The sequence below is a fragment of the Ochotona princeps genome, chromosome 10, assembly GCF_030435755.1.
Source record: "Ochotona princeps isolate mOchPri1 chromosome 10, mOchPri1.hap1, whole genome shotgun sequence".
In the NCBI taxonomy this organism is placed as follows: domain Eukaryota; kingdom Metazoa; phylum Chordata; class Mammalia; order Lagomorpha; family Ochotonidae; genus Ochotona; species Ochotona princeps.
In genome coordinates, this window is record NC_080841.1 from 51823517 (window position 1) to 51844178 (window position 20662).

Below are 20662 nucleotides of genomic sequence, written 5' to 3' on the forward strand. Positions count from 1 at the left end.
CCTTCCGTACCAGTACTCCAGACTGAATGCTTCTGTGAAAACTGCTGTGTCACCACTGGTCAATGTAGTGTTTCTGACAGACATTGAAGAGTGGCGACATGGTTTTCAGTCACTGATTTTTCAGCAAATTCACCTGTAAAAATTTGATGTAACTTGGCTTTTCTCAAACTCATTGGAATGGTACCCTCTTTTTGTGTCAAGTCAAGGCAACAATTATCTAGAACAGTTTGAGAAACTTTATTCCAGAGGAATGGAGGCAGGTGCTTGCACTGCAAGCCCTGGAGAATGGAAGCCTTTGATAATATTAATTAAAAACTGATCACAGGGGCACTAATGAGAAGATTGTTCTTTCACTCAGACGCAGTATTTCCATAGAGCTGTAGATTCTATAGCCTGTTCATCCATTTTTAATAGTCAATAACTCCACTTTTTCTATTAACCTCTACATAAACACATTATTATTCTCTTAGAAATTCATGGTTAAGAACAATTTAACTGCTTTGTCTCCATGTTATTTCGGTCTGAAAAGGCCTTGAGGTCTCCATGTCTTTATACTTGATACTCACAAGGGCCATTATCAGATCTGTCAGCAATGTTTAGGGCAGAGATAACACAACTGGCAGGATCTGGATGACTACAGTTGGCCTGGTGGGGACTCTGAGAAACCACCAGGTTTAGAAAGGCAGCTATGGTGTCAGTGTAGTGGCACAGTGGGTGGAGTCACCTCCTACAAAGCTAGTATCCCAAACAGGTGCTGTTTGAGTCCCAGTTACTGTTATGCTTCTGATCCACACCTCCTTGCTGATGTGTCTGGGAAAGCAACAAAAGATGACCTAAGTGCTTGAAACTCTCTTTCAAATAAAATAAAATCTTACATTTAAAGGTAAGGATGTGGATATACTGTTTCTTCTACTCCCCAAGCAAAGTAATACATCTAGATTTTTTAAAAAGTTTTTTAAAAAAAAGTTATTGGAGGTAAACAAACTGAAAGTTCCAAAATGTCTGCAATGGTCAGGGCCAAAGCCAGGAACACAATCCAGGTCACCCACCTGGGTGGCAAGCAGCCAACTTCGTGAGCTATCACTGCTGCCTCCCACGATCTGCACTAGCAGGAAACTGCTAATCAGGCCCTGGAGTTGGGATGGGAATGCAGCTCCAGCATAGAATGCAGACATGGTTAATCATTAGGCCAAATGCCTATTCTTACATGTTTTTAAAAGGTTTTAAATGTACTTTCTAAAAGTTATCTACTGTTTCACTTTTTTAAAAAAGGAAATCATACTATTAAGTTGATATGTAAATATTTCATAAATATGGATGTATATGCATATATTAAAATAAAGTGATTTCTGTTGCTTTACATGATTCCACCAATTACTAAATTTTAAGAATAACCAGCTCACAACACTATACATATTTCTTGAAGTGTTTCTTATTTTAAAGAAGCAGAGCAGGGAGAATCCATGTGTGTCTCGATGATAACAGAGGCTACTGAGAATGAGAACTGTATGGTCTGGACATGATTTGGCCTCAAACTCCAAATGAGAGGATGGAAACTTCATGATGTTAAGAGGTGGGGTCTTTGGGAAGCGACTAGATTGGATGAGGTTGTTGGAGAAAATCTCCAAGATTACAGAATCAGAGGAAAAGACAGACACAAACAGAGATGGAGACAGGGGATGGAGTCTGGCATGCTGGTTGGACTTGGAGCCGCAAAAGAGGACATCAAAATAATTTTTTTCCTCAGCAAATTAGTACGCCTTAGGCACTTCATGATAGTGACAGAAAAGGTGGTAAGAGCTGGTGGTGTCTGTTTTTGTGCTTTATTTGTGCTTGAGAAGATTCTTAAAGGGATTTGAAACTCTTACCTTGGGACAAGTGTTATGAAAAAAGGGAGTGAAGTCAATATTCCCAATATGGGAAGTCACATTCCATATCCGAGTGTCTGGTCTGAGTCCTGTTGCTCTTCTTCTGGCCCTGCTTTCTGATAATAAGCCTGGGAAGGCAGTGAATTAGGGCCCAAGTATTTCATCCCTCCCATCAATATAGGAGAGTCAGATGAAGTTCCAAGGCCCTCGGCTTTGGGCTGGTCCAGCATGGCTGCTGCTGGCATCTGGGGGAGTGAACCAGTAAGCAGAAGGCCTCTTCATCTCTCTCTCTCTTGACCTTTCAAATACACGTTACAAATGAAACCAAAAAACTCCTCAGTATCTCAAAGCTAAAAATGGACAGTAAAACTCAATTGGACAATCCTCAGCAAGAGAATTCTTTTTGCTAAGTGTGAATGTTCACCTTGTTACTTACTATGCAAGCACTTCACTTTTCAGAATAGAAATGTCCTAGTATTTGGGGACCTGAATTGTTATAAATGGTTCTTTCTAACACCCTGGCATGACACGACTTCTCCTCTAGTTCTATGCCATGTGTCTTAAATTCCTCCTCCACCAGCCACAAGGAAGATACTACTCCTTCCCTATAAGAATGAATTTTCAGGCCCGGCGCTGTGGCCTAGTGGCTAAAGTCCTCGCCTTGAACGCCCCGGGATCCCATATGGGCGCCGGTTCTAATCCCGGCAGCTACACCTCCCATCCAGCTCCCTGTCTGTGGCCTGGGAAAGCAGTCAAGGACGGCCCAATGCATTGGGACCCTGCACCCGCGTGGGAGACCTGGAAGAGGTTCCAGGTTCCCGGCTTTGGAGCAGCGCGCACCGACCCGTTGCGGCTCACTTGGGGAGTGAATCATTGGATGGAAGATCTTCCTCTCTGTCTCTCCTCCTCTCTGTATATCCGACTTTGTAATAAAATAAACAAATCTTTTAAAAAAAATTAAAAAGAATGAATTTTCAACGCTCAAAAACTCAGTCTGTCTTTTCTTCATACAGCCTTTTTCTCTTGTCATAAAATGTTTCCAATTTTTATTAGCCATTTCTCATCTAATGTGGCTTTAGAAAATTCCTCCCATCTTAGTCATTCTCACCTTGAAACTGTAGAGAGAATGATGGATGCCTGTAACAATCCTGGGTTGAGATTGCATCCACAATTTTTGTAGCCTGAGGCTGTATTATCTTGCTTGCCTGGCACTGGTCTCCTCAAGCCCACAGATGTATCAGTTCAGATATTCTTTATGTTATATGAATCAAGAAATCCAATTCCAACTGGCAGACAAAAGATGAAACTTATCAGTCTAAGTGTTTATGTAACTTGACAGTACAGTACAAGAGTTCACGTGGCCCAGGCAATGCTTTAACTATGTGACCAGGATCTAGTTTCTCTCTTCATTTCTCACCTCTGCTTTCTTGCTTTGGTCTTTATTCTCTTTGTGGTCTCAAGAGATCCAACAGCTGCAGTTTCCGAGGCCACAAGCTTCCTTAGGCATGAGTAATGGGGAAGGAGAAATCTTCCCTCCAATACTGTAAATAAAGGTTCGAGAATGGATCATCCTTCACTGTAACTGGTCTGACATGAGTCGTATCACCAGGTGAATGTGATTATTATTATTTTTTGCTTAAGCTAGGATATTTGAGGTTCTAATAAGAAACAGAATAGAGGAATTAATGTGAGCAGAGCAACCAGAAATAATCACTGCAAAATATTAGAAAAAAATGTCTCCAGGCTATTATTGAACTTTCATTTCAAAATACAGGTTTTTCTCTGCTCATATTGTTGGTATTGACTAAACATTTCTGAGTAAGAATTGAATTCTGAATTTGGTTCAGTCCCTCAAATTATTATTTTCCTCAGCTTGGAATTCCTTGCAAGTAAGATATGCATAATTTCTACATATTCATCTCATTATTACTTTGATGAAAATGTTTATTCAGGACCAAAAAAATTGAGCTTTGAGGCACACTACTATATTATTTCTCCAAAGAAACCTATCAATCTATTCATGACTATGGTTCAGAAACAGCTGCTTACAAGATATAAGTAAAGGGCCCGGCGGCGTGCCCTAGCGGCTAAAGTCCTCGCCTTGAAAGCCCCGGGATCCCATATGGGCGCTGGTTCTAATCCCGGCAGCTCCACTTCCCATCCAGCTCCCTGCTTGTGGCCTGGGAAAGCAGTCGAGGATGGCCCAAAGCTTTGGGACACTGCACCCGCGTGGGAGACCCAGAGGAGGTTCCAGGTTCCCGGCATCGGATTGGTGCGTACCAGCCCGTTGCGGCTCACTTGGGGAGTGAAACATCGGATGGAAGATCTTCCTCTCTGTCTCTCCTCCTCTCTGTATATCCGGCTTTCCAATAACAATAAAATCTTTAATAAAAAAAAAAGACATAAGTAAATCTTATTGGCCCATATTTTTCCATCTATAGAAAATCTTCCAGGAAAGATGAATGCATTGCTGAAATCCAGGTACACTTTTTTAGCAGCATTTTCAAGATGAATTCAGTCTTCTTACTGTATGCTTTAATGTCTACAGCAAGTGATGGGCTAAGCACAACGTGACAGGAGAATCTTCACAGAATGTGTCACCCATTTTCAACTTGTCCTGACACAACTCTGCCACAGGTGGGTCGTACGCACCTGCCTTCCAATTCCTCTTTTCTTACACTAACGGTCTTAGCAGCCAGGTCCTCCTGTGAGCTCTGAAACTCTCCGAACATGGTCCTGCAGAACTTCACTCTTACCGTGCACCTAATGGTACAGGGATGCTGCTGCCTTCTCTGTCACCACAGTCTGTCCTTCAGCAGCCTTCAGATTTGCTTTACCACCTTCCATTCTTCGCTCTCAGAAATTTTTGCTGCACTATTTTGTGCAGAATAATAAAGTGGACATCTGTTCTTCTGGTTTCTCCAGTACCCTCCTATTCTTCAGTTTTTAAAAGAATGTCTCTCCTATTCCAAACCTATGTTACCTGTAGGCCAGCTTCCTTGGTCAAGACAAACATATGTCATGTGACAGAAAGGCAGTGGGAAAACCAGTACAGTCCTTTGAGGCATAGTACACGTTTATAATCAAACAAATCTGGGCTCAAGTCGACTCAAATGCTTTAAAAAATTATAACCAAAATGGAGTAACTGAACCCTAAATTTGAACCTTGTGTCTGTTGTGGAACAGGCAAGTGACATACGTCTGTCTCACCGTAGCAGTGAGGATTAGAGGATGGGCAGGTTGCTTGGGACACCATAGGCTGTTAAAAAATAATGCCAATCACTTTCCAGCTGAAGAAAGTTCAAAGGTGGAGGAGAGTCGTTACAGTCCTTTCACCTATACCTCTGAAAAGGTGATGCTAACAAATGGTTGGCAGATGCTTTTACAATTGCTGACCATGATTTGTGTTACTTTGGGTGCATATTATGACCATACAGCCCATTACAAGTGAGAGTAGATTTGTTCCTTGTTAATTCTGAAGGGCAGTGTGAGTCTGATTGGTGTTCTTTGTTCAGCTAGAGCAATTTCCATCACTGGTTTCACTCTCTGCAGAGCAAGGTGATACCTCCACCTCCTTACTTCCTACTCCCCCCATCATTCCCAGAGTCTTACCTGGTTCAGGGCCACAGCCGACTGCTCTCTCAGTACTCTGACTCCTAGTACTGATTGGGGCCATTTCCCTAGACTATCTAATGGTGGGAATATTACATATTTTTTTTCTAACCAGTATACTCTGTGAGCCCAAGAGGTCTATAGGAACTATTCCCAGAGAATAATTTTCTGGGTTAAAATTACTTGGCTGTCTCCAAAGATGGGAACCATCATTTGGGGGCCATTTATATGCCATTTTTCACTTTCTAAGGACCTCTTACTATTTTTATGAATGCCATTACTGTTCTCTGTAAGAGGTCACATTTATGAGCTTTGACAAACGAGTCTTATTTGTGCAATTTAATTGGAGGTTCATTTACCATCCCTCAGGATAGTTCTGCAAAGAGTATGAATTTCACTCCAAAAACACAAACAGCATGCAAGTATGTAGATCGCTTTTTCAAATTCACAAATGATATCCTTTATATGAAACTAAGCAGGTTTCAATCAATTCTTCCTGAGTCCTCAAAGTTACATCCATCATTTTCCATTTCTCAGGCTTGTCTGACTTTCTGTTGGCTCCTTACACGGTAAAATGGAATTCCCCCACCCCTATTTTCCTCTTCCAAGAGGTGAGAAAAGGAAAACAGACAGCAGTTTTGTAGCTGCAGGGGCAGCCAAGCAAGAGATTGATTCAACAGGAGAAATTCAATGCATCCCAAAAGATTCCCTAGGATTTGATATCCCACTGCTTAGGCTACAATTTGCTGCAATAAGAAACTGAAGATTTTCTGTCAGGAAAATCAAAATCAAAGTGCTTGGGGTGTGTGTGTGTGTGTGTGTGTGTGCGCGCCTTAAAGTGAACTACAACAGAGTATGTTTTTTATGCTTGAAAACCTTTCTCTGGAAGGAAGAATTAATAGGATTTCTCAGTGCATATACGCTGCTCATGTAAACTGGTGAATATGCACAATTCAATTTCTTCCTGTACAGATGCCTGTGGCTCAGAGTGGAGTGATTTCTGATACACAAGGAGACCAACTGGAAGTTAGGAAAATGTAATAAAGGATTTCCTGTGTCCTGGTTCAGTCTGCTGTCTCAAGAATCACAACAGATTCAAAATGGATGGGGTTGGCCCACAGCTATGGCATTCAGGGTAAAGGACGACTGGGATTCTTGTGCCAGGTAAAAGTGGGCAGCCAGGGAGGGTCTGGAACCAGAATAATTTCCCAGAAGCATAGGTCAGACAGGAAAATGGGTGGATCCTAAAGAGGACTCCCAGAATCAGCCCCTGAACCATCACACTCCAGGCACAGGAAGCCTGCTATAGAATGTGAGTACTCCAGCCTGGGTGGAAGCCATGGGTGAGGAATTCTGCTTTTCTTGGCTATGGCCACCAGGGGAGACACAATCCTTCATGCTAGAGATAAACTTCCACTAGGAATTTATCCAGAAGATGAGCTTCAGTGTAAAATGGAAGTGGTTGGAACCTTGCTGTCGCAGGTAATCCTGGCCGAGTAGACATTCACCTGACTTCATACTGCAGGCCTTCTTGGCACACCTCCCATGGCTCTGCGGATCTCACAAATGCCACTGCACACAGCTACGCAGTTCTTGATGATACCTCACTACCAGGTTAGCTACAGGTGGGACTGAAGAACCCTAAAGTATCTGCAGCAGATTATCAGCAGAACCTCTGCTGTATGTATATTACATCATGATGTAGGAAACAGTTCTGTGATTTGATTTTATGATTGTAGCAAAGTACTTAGACAACCAAACCCACACCCATTTACCATATTAGCCCAATCAGTGTCATCCAGGATGCTGGTTTCCGGGAGAAGGCACCTCCAGTGGCCAGCTAGCATGCACTGGGCTGGTCACAGGTGCAGTGTCTGGGTCTACTCCAGTCACTCCTGGATGTCTGAACGTGCTGGCAGTGGCTGCTGGGTTGTATTTGGTGCCGCTGAATTTCAATGACAGCCCTGAAGGTAATAAGTTATTTTCCCAAGCCAGACAGTGAACTTCCACTGAATCTAGACTCATGAAAAATAAACGCAGAGGCAGCAATCCTTGGGATTAATATACTCAAGGAATGGAGAATCCACAAGAATCTGTTTGGTTGGATAGAGCTATGTTAACAGGTCAAGTTATACTTGCCTCCACCGTGTGATCATCTACTGAAGCTTGTAGATGACGACTGCATTTGGAGAGAAGCCTTTAATGAGGCAACTGGGTGAAAACCATCTGTGAGGCTGGTGTCCTAACAAGAGGTCAGGAGACACAGACACAGAGAGGTGTACAGCAGTAAGGGAGAGACCTGTAAGAAGATGGCCAGACACAAAGCAGAGAAGCCTCAGGAGAAATCAAGCCTTTAGGCACCCTAATTTTGGACTCCCACCTCCAGAATTACGAGAAAAGCCATGTATTTTGTTATGCTGGCCTGAGGAAGCTGCCTTGGCTGGGCTGGGTCAGACTAAGATGGGGCACAGCTCAGAGGGGGTTTTCAGCTCCAAGATGCTTCAAGAGGGACTTCAGAAACTAGTGGCACCAATTCCTCGGTGAGAGGTTTTCGGATAGAAAGATTAGGAATGAAATTTTGAAAGCACTCTGTGAACCAGAAGAGATGGAGGTAGCTGAGCGACTGAAGGAACTCCTACTCTAGTGCTAAAATGTGCTCATCGCAGAACAGGCCTGACATGGCCCCAGATTCCTCCTTGGATTCTCAAATGCCTGGGTTTTTGAAGAGGTCCAAGAATTACACTCAGCTGGCTGCTGGAAAGTCTTTGGAAGCCTCATCAGCACTTTATTTTATTGTTTTGTTTACTGCAGTACATTAGCGAGTTGCAAAACAATTTTGTTGGGGAAAAAATTCCTGGAACCAGGACTATGATATGTATGATAAATATCCCAAAGAACACATTGAAAGCCTGGAAGAGGAGATAGCCATGGTGAGTCCAAATGCTTCCCTGGCCTGTCTCCCACAGGCCAAGGCATATCTACAAAGTCATTTTGTAAATCTAGGACACAGAAAAGACAGATTCCTACAGCTGTGCAACTTCCTAAAGAGCCATACCTGCCAGGGCAGACAGGGCAGTAACCACACACTGGGAGCATAGTGGGACTCTTAACACAGCCAGAGAGATGATCAAGCAGCCTTTTTTCACTTTTCCAGATAGAAGAGCAAGTAGCTCTTCACACACACACACACACACACACACACACACACACACACACACACACTCATCCCTTGAAGATTGGTTAGGTAACTAGCCTGCCAGGAACCAGGGATGACAAACACTGTGGAGTTGTATGACCAGCAGGTGGCAGAAAACACAGGCTCTATACATGTTCTGCCATATGCAGATCAGTGGCGATTTCTGGGTCATCTTCCTCCTCCTCACCAGTAGTTCCTACACAAACGTAGGTGGTGTCCAATCATTTGGTTCATTCATCAGTTGGGGAAGAAACATCCAACTTGGACTGACACTTGACCTGTCAAATACAGACCTTTGTGGAGCAACTGACCACATGCTAGAGCTGGAGACAACAGTCAGAAAAGCTACTGCATTCAGGAGAATGAGCAGGCCCATTGCAACCTGCCTCTTTTACTGATTTTTCTTTTAGAAGTTAGACCACAAAGATGGGTCATTCTCCTGTGTCTGATAGGTTCAGGGCTGGAACTACCTAGCACAGCTGCACAGTAAGCATATCTTCTCGCAGACAGGCACACAGTCTCTCAAGCAAGGTGGTTAGGATTACAAGTAGTCAGAAGACTTTTAGAGGACTGGATCTCTGAAAGAAAGGTGTTTTCCTTTCTCTGCTTTCCCAAGCAAGGTGCAGGAGAAGCTACAGAAAATGCTCTCCGTGACCCTCTATCAAAAGTCTTGTATTTGCTCCAGGTTATCAATATTTGCAAAACTCAAGTAATTAGGCCTGACTCATGTTAGCAGTTTAATACATATTTATGCAACTGAATCATAGTCATCATCATCACTGTCATCTCCTTTCCCCTGCTCCTCCACCACTCCTTTCACTTTATTTCTGGGTTCTGAAGTAAGAGGATCTCTTTGGATTTGAAGTAGGAGGCCTTATATGAAAAGATTAAAGATGTCTGGGACCCTTTCCCTAACTGATTGACAGGTAACTCAGTACCAACACTTAAACACACACACACAAACTCCTCTCAAGATTTCATGTAGAGGTTCTGCCACTAACAAAATTCTAATTATAAACTGTAGTTTAGGGGAAAAAAGGACTAAGTAACTAAAGGATTATTGTCTGCATCAATGAAGAAGAATAAGACATTTGTTTATTATACTTGACCACAGGAGACAAATGGACAACAATATAAGTGAAGAGAACACTGGATGAAGTTGAGACACTTAGTGTCTCTTTTGAGTGAAGAATCGGCCCTGAGAACCTTACCCCCATGAGTGTTGACTAGCAAAGTTCTCAACTAGAAAGAGCAGACATGGACCCTGTCTGCTCTTTAGAAATGAGCTGTGATTGACAGGCTGACTGACACACACACATTCTCTGAGAACAATCTAGCGAAATTTTAAGGCCAAGAGAGACTAGGGGATGATGAGGGCTCAGTAGACACTTGTGTTCATCATTTGTGCAGGTGCCCCACTCTCATGTGCACCTAGCAACTTCTGCTGCCTCCTGAAAATGTCCTATTGATTGCTGACAAAGATCCAATCTAGAGCAATTATAGGCCTTCAGAAGCAAAGCAACTTGAAAGCAATGGTAGCAGTTACTGTTATGTGAAACCCTACATTTTATTAACTTCCCTGCCAAAACTTCAGAGGGAAAAGTTTGAAAGTTACTGGCAAGATGAAAATGGATGTGGCTGCTATGTGATTACTGGCAATCTGTGCATTATCAACAACTGACTTGTCATGGATACAAAATGCCAGTCATAGTTCACTTCTGTTCTCCTTTTATTTACTTACTTTTTTCCTGACAACCAAGTACAGAAAACTATCAGAGCTGAAATTTTACTTTTATTAGCTTTCCTTCTCTTTGAAGGGATTTTATACCCTCCTCATCTCTTCCTGTGATCTCAGCAGTATATTAATGTATGCATTCCACACCCATTCCTCCATTTCTTTATTTGGTAACTCATAAAATGTCACTCTCAACCATCCAAAACCACTACCTGTTGTCAACATTTATACCAGCACATCTTATCATATAAATGCAGGTTCTGATCAGCAAAAAAGAGAACGTCCTTACACATTTTAAATGAATTTAAGATAAACGTAGTAGAAATCAGTGCTATCCCTTGTCACATTCTCTAAGAGTTGCCTTGTTGTTCTGCTATGTGTGGGAGCACAGGTAGGTGACAGTTGCCCGATTGTAACAAGCATGTAAACTTTGAACCAGCAAGTCAACTTGAAGAATTTATCACATGGATTTACCTTTTAGTATTTAGGTGCCTCAGTACATAGACACACAAGTACATGGATGCTAATTCTAACATTCTTTGACATAGCACAAATAGATATAATAGGGACTGGTTTAAAGATTAGGATCTAGTCAAATGATACAATACTATGTATCTGTTTAAAAAGAATGAAGCAGACGTTGAAGAATTCAAACAGATATCTACCATGTACTGCAATCATGGTTATAAATTACAGGACTGAGAATGACTCCACTATTTTTTTATTTCTCCATACCCACTAAAAATCTATGGCTTCCTCTGCCCATTTCTCTTTCTCATCTTAATTGCCATTGTGCCAGGCACCTTAAGTGGACTGGGTAGAACTGAGCTGAAGGACAAGAGAAGCAGAAAAAAAGACAAGGAGAAAATCTTAGCGAGTTTGAAGAAAATGTGTTGTCAGGATGTGAGACAGCAGAAGCTGAGTAGGAAGAACAGCAGGAATATGGGCTGTACAGAAACATTGTGGTGTTACTATGGGTGGAATTCTCATTTATGTCTTTCTAAGAAATACTGGAAAATGTTAGGAGTACTTTTTTATTGAAATCTGTGTTTCGTGTTATGAGTTCTCAGTTCTGAATTCAGATTTTGAGCTCTATATCTGAGTTCTGAGTACTGAGTTCTGCGTTATGTTATGAGTTCTGAGTTCTTAGTTCTGACTAATGAGTTGTGAGTTCAGAGTTGTGAATCCTGATACCTGAGTTCTAAATTCTGTCTTTTGAATTCAAAATTCTTCATTCTGAGCTTCGAGTTAAGAGTTCTGAATTTTGAATTCTGAGTTCTGAATTCTGACTTCTGAGTTCAGAGTTCTGAGCTCTGAATTTTGGGTTCTGAATTCTGAGTTCAGAATTCTGAATTCTAAATTCTAAATTCTGAGTTCTTATTTCTGTGTTGTGAGTTGAGAATTGTGAATTCTGAGTTTTGAGCTCTGAATTCAGAGTTCTGAGTTCAGAGTTGAGTTCTAATTCTGAATACTGAGCTTTGAATTCTGAATTCTGAGTTCTGAATACTGAATTCCGAGTGCTGAGTTCTGAGTTTTGAATTCTGTGTTCTGTGTTCTGAGTTCTGAGTTCTGACTTCTTAATTCTCAAATCTGAGTTGTGAGTTCTGGAATCTGAGCTCTGAGTTTTGAGTTTAAACTTTAGAGTTCTGAGTTCTGAATTCTGACTTATGAGGTCTGAGTTCTGAGTCCTAAATTCAGAATTCCGAGTTCTGAACTTGGAGTTCTGAGTTCAGAGTTCTGAATCCTGAAATCTGAGTTCTGAATTCTGTCTTCTGAATTCTGAATTCTTTATTCTGAGTTTTGAGTTATGAGTTCTGAATTCTCAGTTATGGGTTCTGAATTCTGATTCAGAATTCAGAGTTCTGAGCTCTGAATTTTGAGTTCTGAATTTTTTTTCTCCCATTCATTAGGAATGGAGTACTTTAAAAATTATTTTTATTACTTTCCATGACGCAGTTTTAGACACATGGATTCTCCTCTTTCCTCTTCCCCTCCCTTCAATTCTCCCCGCCCAACATGACACTAAGATTAACTCAAGTGGGGTTTGGGGTTATGCAACCATTCACGAAAGGATTCAGGGCAGAAATTTCCAGTTATGTTTATCTCTAGGCGTTGGGATAAGAGTGAAGACAGGGACAATATTTACCTTTCTTCTTGAAAATGCCATCCCTAGAAGTATACAATACTCTCACAATAAAAACCAAGTTATCAGAACATGTGTGTTTTAAGGCTGGAAAAGGCTTCTGTATACCTCCTCATCATTTTCTGGTTTCTACAGAAAAACTAGGTTTAATTAGTATACAATAGGACATGAAACTAGGTTTGAAACAACTTGTGGGCCAGCATTGTTGGCAAAGCAGTGTACAGCCACCACCTGCAACAGTGGCATCCCATATGATAACTAGTTCACGACTCTTTTCCTTCGCTTCTGACCCAGCTCCCTGCTAGTAGCCTGGAAAAAGCTGTGGAAGATGTCCCAAATACTTGGACCTCTGCAGGATGGAGATCTCCTGGTTTCTGCCTAGCCCAGTCCATCCTTGACTGCTTTCCCAGACCACAAGCAGGGAGCTGCATGGGAAGCAGGGCCACTGGGACATAAACCAGCATCCATATGGGATCCCAGCGGGTGCAAGGCGAGGACTTTAGTTACTCGGCTACTGCACTGGACCCTCAAATACTTTTTTTAAATGTATAATGAATTGTCTCCCTCTCTGAAATTTACAGCTTACATTAGTGATATTTTAGGTTCTGTAGATTTTCTTAGACAGCCTTTAGAGCTCACAGAATCTATAACACCATCTTTAACAGGAAAGTGCATTCAACATTCTAAATTCCCAGCTTTAGAACCTGGATCATCTTCTGGTTAAGATTTTACTGATTTAAACCTGATGAGACACTTTTAAATGACTTTTATTCTATTTCCTGTTGGCAATGCTAATGGAGAGATGCCTGTGTACGTAATTGTGACTGTGGACACAGATACTTTTAGAAGACACATTACAAGCTAATATTGTATGAAAGGTTAGACAGTCCATTTTATGTAAATTATTTCCAACTTGCTTGATGTAATATAAAAAGCCACACTCTTAACTGTATCACAAGAACTGAGTAAAACCTATTGAGAACAAATAAATGACAGAGTGGCAGGAAGAGAGCTGAGAACAGTGATTTGGATAAAAACAGAACATGACATTTGGATAAAAACAGAACATGACATTTTCTCTGTAAGGTCAGCAGTTAAGATTCAGCCAAGATCACAAGTGACAAAATTCTCACTTGAAACCTAACCTCCATCTCGTTGCTGCAAACAATATATTAACATTGCAAAGCTGTTATGACCACTGACAATGCAGTCTCCTCTTGGTCACTATCTGTGTCCTTAGCTAAAAGTGAGCAAAACGTCCTCTGGTCTATTTGCAAGGAGACTTGCACTTATGGTTGATCACACTTAATGCGAATTTCTTCAAGCACAAGTCAGCTTGTTAATTCCTACCTAATTCCTACCTCATGGTCCAACAGTGCCATTGAGCTTACAGAGCACCTGATCTAGTTGTATTTGTTCCTTATTTTCATTTTTATCTGAGTTACAGTGGAAGAGGCCCCAACTCCCACCCTGCTTTTCTCTCCCAACTGTTATAAAACTTTCTCTCCACTGTAACTTTGAAAGTGAGTGGATCAAATCTCATGCACTTACAGTGAAGCAATGCAGATTGGGTTTCTTTAAATACTGAACACTACAGAATAACTCCTTAACAAGCTCCAGGAAAGAGAAAATGAGGGAGGCCTGGAAATTTGTCACCCAGCTTAAGAACAGAAGAAATATTGACAGAGAGAACGTGACCTGCCAAACATCATGAAAATATAACCAAATGTTTTCCCAACATGATGGAGTACATTCTACTGGATTTGACCTCCCAAGAAAAAGACCTCTTTGTTTGATTCAAGTTTAAGTCAGTCAAAGTGAGGGGTAAGTTAGTGCTGCAGAGAAGTTTGGGTAAGTGGGGAGAAGGGGACTCAGAAATACAGAGAATGAGCATCCTTGAAGGTGTGTGGGCCGATTTCAAGTTTCTGTGTTTCAGGAGGCTTGAGTAGAGAGTGTGGAGAGGAAGGGGAGGATGGGGCAGCACCAGCCAGGAGTAAGGGAGTGTTTTCTGTCCGCAGCTCCTGGCTGGAGTCCACCCATTCAGCTGGTAGTCTGTGGTTTGGCTTCCTGAGCCCAACCCCTGGAGTTCAGAGAGGTAACACCAACACACCCAGCCAGCCTGCACTGCAACACTGAGGCTCTGAGAACGACACCTTATCTCTTTGTATTTGAATCATATTTTCTGAGAACCCATGATACATCTCATGAAACAGACATTTCACTGCTCATGGGAAAGTCTACAGTCTCAGCCCTCAAGGTAATCTCTTCTAATTTTGATTCCAGCTGACTCACAGTCTAGAATTGCAAACTGTTCACCCTCAAGGCCATGGCACAGAAACACCTGTAGAAGTCTGGAAAATACCCCAAAGGTCATGTTGGTGCCACTGGCTGGCCTATGGATCTCTGCCATCTCCTAGCTGACAGGGCCTTTGCTATGTTCCCCTCCCTCTTTGCCTGCAAAATCCTCCTGGTGGAAGGCCTCACTTCTGGCTTCTTACCTTTGCTTGAACTAAGGTCCTACTCCTAGACTTACCACTATTCTCAACATACCAGTTCCAGTGACTTTCCAAGTTAACTCCTTAGGGTTTTCCTCAAGTGAGGACAGGGAGTACTCTATCTTTCTCGGGTTCATGTAGAGTCCTTCTGAGCCTGCTATGCCCGCTACACAGCCCTTTTGGCTGACACCATGTTTCTGCAGAGCTGGGAATCTCAGCACCCTTCCCTGAATGGTATTGTACTCCAAGTCCCAGGTGTTTTGGGGGTATCGTTCCAAGCAGCAACCTTCCTCTGTGCTGCAGACTGGGCTATTCCAGATTGTAGTTCACAGCCTCTATGCCCTCCCTCCAGACTGATTTCAAGCTCAGCTTCTGGTCTTAGGTTGTTAGCCTGTAGCACACTGGGACCCTGAAACCCATCAGTATCAAGCTCTCAGCCTGACACTTTAACACTGCTTCCCCTTCCCAGGTTCCACTGACTTGCAAGGTCATGCAGGAGCAGTACAGTTGTAGATCTGGGAAGCTGAGACCAGAAAAGAAGCAGTGATTATCCATAGTTCCTTTGAGTGACTCAATGGTCCATCTGGGCAGGGCAGCCTCTCTGCTTTTCTGTCTGGATCACAAAGTGGTTGTGAAGGCAAACGATTCTACTGAAAGCACTCTGGGAACCAGAAAGGCAAGCAAACATCAACCGGACCACGGGCCCAATGCTGGTCAGAAGCCAATGACACAGCCTTCCAAGGTAGGCGTGAGCCACATGCCGCTCTTCTCCACATCTCCCACACCTGCCATGTGCTGATCTCTATCATTAAAGCAACCTCACACACTGAAGTCATCTCTTTCACAGGTCACCACACCTCACCAATGCCCACAGTTCTTGATACACACAAGAAACCTAACAAATGAGGAATGGATGCACGTATGAGTGGGAAGAAAATGGAATACAACACGCTTTGGGTTTACACTTTGAGAAACAGATGGGAACATTCAATATATAGTAACAATCAGATTTTCATAATGCTAACCCTTTGCCTAGAATAAACATATTCTAGGCTTCCCTGAACCCTCTCCCTGGGGCCTACCTGTATGGCTCCATGGTTCGAATCCCATAAAACAGCGCCTCTTCCAACAGGCCGAGGTTGATACAGGCATCCATGGCACAGTCAAGCACCTTCAGCTGGTATATGTTGATGTCGGGAAGCCGTTCGGAGTTGCTGCTTATGATTGTCTGGCACATGGCCAGAACCTGTTCCCACTCTGTTATTAACCTTAGTTAAGGATTCACTGTCTCCATCAAGGAAAAACAAAAGTACAATGAGCTCCTCTAAAAGACTGAAGAGCTCTCGGGCGCTGGAAGGGAAGGAAGTCTCCATGAACTTGCGCAGATGAGCTGCCTGAATACCCACTTGAGAAACAAAACATGTAAGCAGCATCTCAGGGAAGCAAATTCTATTTACATCAACAAGCTGTCTTCTAAGCAAGCCTCTCGTTTAGAGGGCTTACAGTTTCCCAAGACTCTTTCATACTCCTAATATATTCTCTTTAAACTTAATTGTGAAATGAATGACACTGAGAATGGATGATTCTCAGTTCAGTTTGAAACTATTCTGCTAACATCTATTTAGAAGTTGATGGCTTAAGGAAACTCGGGTTTTGAAAGGAGGGATCAGGCTTGCTTCAGTGTCATTTGAGTCTTGAGCGTTCATGAAGCCAAATAAATACAAAACCCACAGGCACACATAAGGGGGAGCAGTTTGAAGGAATTCATTTACTGTGGATCTCACATTCAAGTTTTTTGCTATTATTGCAAAGCAAAAGTGACTTCACAAAAGTACTGTTTTTATAAAATGTATTTGGCAGACATATATATGTATATATACATATACATGTATACATACACACATACATATATGTATGTATATATATGTATAAAGAGAGAGAGAGCCCTGTTTACAGGTTCACTCCCAGATGCCTTGGTTGAAGCCAAAAGCCAAGATTCAGTCCAGGTCTCCCACACTGCTAGCAGCCACCCAAGAGGTGAAGCCATTGTCATTGACTCGCAGAGTGCAAATCCACCAGGCCCTGCATTTCTCTACATGGAACATGGGCACACTAATCAGCATCTTAACCTCTAAACCAAACAGCCAACCACAGATATTCTTTTAATCTCCTTAATTGAAGCTAAATATTAAAACCCTGGGCTTATGTGCATACATTGTAGGCAAGAGAAAATGATACTTTTAAAAGGATGGGAAGGAAAAGGCATGTAGTACAACAATTAGGGTGTCAGCTGGGACACCTGTGTCCCATATCAGAATGCCTGGGTTTGGGTCCCAGGTCTGGTTGGGATTCAGCTTCCTGCTAATGCACACCCTAGAAGGCAGCAGATGATGGCTTATGCAACTGAGTCGCTGCCACCAACACAAGCGATCAGCACTGGGTTTCTGCATCCACAGCATCTGGGGAACAAACCAGCAGATAGGACCTCTGTCAGCCTGTTTCACTCTTCATCAGCCTCTCACTTAAACAAAGGACATGGAAAAGATCCATACTGACTCTGCAGTAACAATGACTTTGATTAACCAAGAGTCAGTAACTTAATCTTACTTTTGAAAACTGACATTATCTGTCTCCTTAGAATCATATTGAAGACATAGTACCTGGAGGGTGCTTCCCATCTTTCCCAAAGAAATCACCTTGGAAGCAGAGCACAGTTGGGTGTGACAGTGCAGAACTGTACAACCTCATTTGGTGTCTGTGCTGCGCCGTGAGGGTGGCTGTAGGCCAGGAAAGCGGCTGGTCTGAAGCTGGCTGTCTCTGACCCCTACCCCACATTCCGCAGTACACATTGACATTCATATGCTTTCAGCTGTTGGAGTTCATGTGGGTGACACCCTTTGAAGATTCTGATAAAACGGAAATGGCATGGAGTTTGTAGATAAAGCAGGATTCAAATCTACGCTATTTCTGTCATTTGTCAGATTTGAGGTTTTAAGGAGGTCAAAGTGCTTTGATATAGGCCAAAAGTTAACAACAGCAACAAAAAAGGCATCATGTCACAGTAGGAATTAAATAAGATGCTGTTTGCAAAATGCCAGAACTCTTACATACTCTGTTGTGAGCCAGGCAGAATTCTGGGTACCAGGGATACAGGAGTAAAACATGTGGTGCCACACACAAGTTGCACACCACACAAATATCAATGTTGCCTCTATCCTTCCTGTGTTAAGACCTCTAAGAATGGGTAGGTTTAAGGAAAATGGTGCCGTGGACCTGGTTGGACAGAACATCCCATCTTCCACAGGACACAATCTCTTCACAAAACCCTCTCTCAAGTCCTCTTCACGGTGTCCTAGCATGATGGGACGCACCTTGAACAAGCAGGCCTCTATGTGCTCCACACCCTCCTCCAGCAAAATCTGCTTTGTCCAGCATCCAAACCCTTGGGGCACTGTTTTCCAAAACACTAACAAACACTCTTAATAAGCCAATCAGGCCACTTTTGTTGAGTGAAGACTAATATGTTTGTGAAACTTCTCAGGAAACACACTTGCCTTTCAGCAGGGCCCTCTGGGAGGCAACATAGCTTGCCCCAAAGGATGGCTTCCTTGGCGAGAATTGCAAGCACCACGAAGCACAGCTGGGGCCCCTTCATCTTGTACTCCCCATTACTGTTAGGACAAATCCCTCTCTGAGAAGTTAACCATAGTCCCAGCAGAGGTGTGTTTATTCAAGAAAAGTGACGTGGTGATCTTCCTTTGTATTCATCTGACATGTATGTTTAAAGTTTGCTAAATGTATCCCTCAGCCATGGGGAGAAGCAGTGTCTTATGCAACACACTGATTTCCTAACAGATTGCTGGGTTAAACTCTGTGGCTTTTCATTCCAGGATTAGCTATTGGACGAACTGTCAGGAGGAATGGCTGTCTCTCACACAATGCTAGACATTTCTGTGGGGAGACTTGCAACTTCTTTTAATATTATGTTATTTGACTTCTGCTATTATTTGCCTACTCGTTTATATATTTCCCAACTCATTCTAAAGATGTTTGAGGGTGACACGCTTTAGAAGTGAAAACCAGATGTAACATTCTGCAGCCACTCAGAGGAATACATCAACTTTATCCCTGAGTAAGCTGGAAGGGACTGCATGCCAATTTCCCTTCACAGCGCTGGCAATGGTCTCCTGGCAAACAAGGCAAAACCTCTCCTGCATAACACCCCAGTGAGCAAAAAAATGGAATGATTTTAACTAAGAAGCTTTTCCCCCAAGCTAATGCCGTCATCTATTTGCTCGGAGATTTAGTGCCTGGCATTTGCGTGGGGTTTACTACAAGCCTTTCTGTTCAGCAAGGAGCTGAGCTCTAGACCATAAGCAGGGCTGGATAGCCCACCCAAAGTGAACAGATTGCCAGTGGACAGAGCAGACACCTTTATTTTCTGAATAACTGTAGAGGACCATAAGAGGATTAGGGGAAAACAGAAAGAAGAGCAAAGTCACCTGGGAATTAATCAACTCCTTGAGACGCAGACTGTCAGGTCAGAGCCTTTTCTCATCTAATCATGTCATTCATTCTTCTGCTTAAACTCAGTCCAAGGAATCCTCTCACCTGCACAGGGCATTTAAGGCCTTGTCACGGGGCTCTCTTCTGGTACAGAACACCAGGTCGCACCCTGGCAGCATGCCATCCCACACCGTATGTGTCTGCACATGTTAGTTCCTCTTGAGGATCCCCCTTCTCCATTTGGTCTGCCTGGGGTGGGGGACTCCTGCTAACCTTCCCAGACAGCTCTGTTATTGCCTCTCCTGCGAGACTGTCAACTTCCTGCAGTTGACAGCTATGAAGCCCCTGCAAATATTTACCTTTACCAAAATCTGTTTGACTTTACACATAGACGGTACTGCTATGTTTGAGAGTTGTGAGTGGAGAGCTGTGTCTTCTCATGTCTGCCTGGACCATAGGGCAAATCATGACTAGCAAGGCACCTGCCACAGACTGAATTTTCAGTAAAACCTTGTACAATGGACATGGCACTGGAGCTGGGCCATCCTGGAGCCACACAGAACAGTGTTGATACTCTGCTATGGATTAGTTTTTTGAGCCCATGAACAGGAACCTTCTGCTTCCTGCTTTGGCTACTTTCCTTCTATCATCCATCTGATCTACATAAAGGATTTCAAATTTGCCTGTCTCACTTTGTATTCTATGTTTTTATGTATGCAGCCTGAGATTTTAGTAGCTTTTTGGAGAGCTAATAGTATGCTCTTATTAAACTTTTTGAAACCATGTCATTCATAAAACCCTAACAGTCCATCTTCTGCTAAGTTTTCTGAATATTTATACCCTTAAACTTTTTTATGTCAATAGGAAATTTTATATACACTCTCATCAAAATTTCATCTTTTTAAACTGAGAACATTATTCAAACTTTCAGGCATCTTCGGAACTCCTGATTCTACCATACATTCCACACCTATGATCCTTTCCATCTATACATTCAGAGGAATATGATGAACCTTGCCTAGTTGTTTATTCAAGAGACTGAATCAAAAGTTGAAGAGGATTGGGATGAAAACCAAGTACTCAAAAGCAATCCAATTAAGCATCACT

The 20662-nt window shown here is 42.6% G+C and overlaps 1 protein-coding gene across 2 annotated transcripts in view; it reads right to left on the reverse strand.

Annotated features, from left to right (window-relative positions):
- Nucleotides 1-20662, reverse strand: part of SMYD3 (SET and MYND domain containing 3) — a 632714-nt gene that overhangs the window by 85503 nt on the left and 526549 nt on the right. For both annotated transcript variants that reach the window (XM_004578490.4, XM_058669436.1), the window contains exon 10: nucleotides 16132-16306. In XM_004578490.4, the coding sequence (XP_004578547.1) occupies nucleotides 16132-16306 (175 nt within the window). The remainder of the gene's footprint in view (nucleotides 1-16131; nucleotides 16307-20662) is intronic.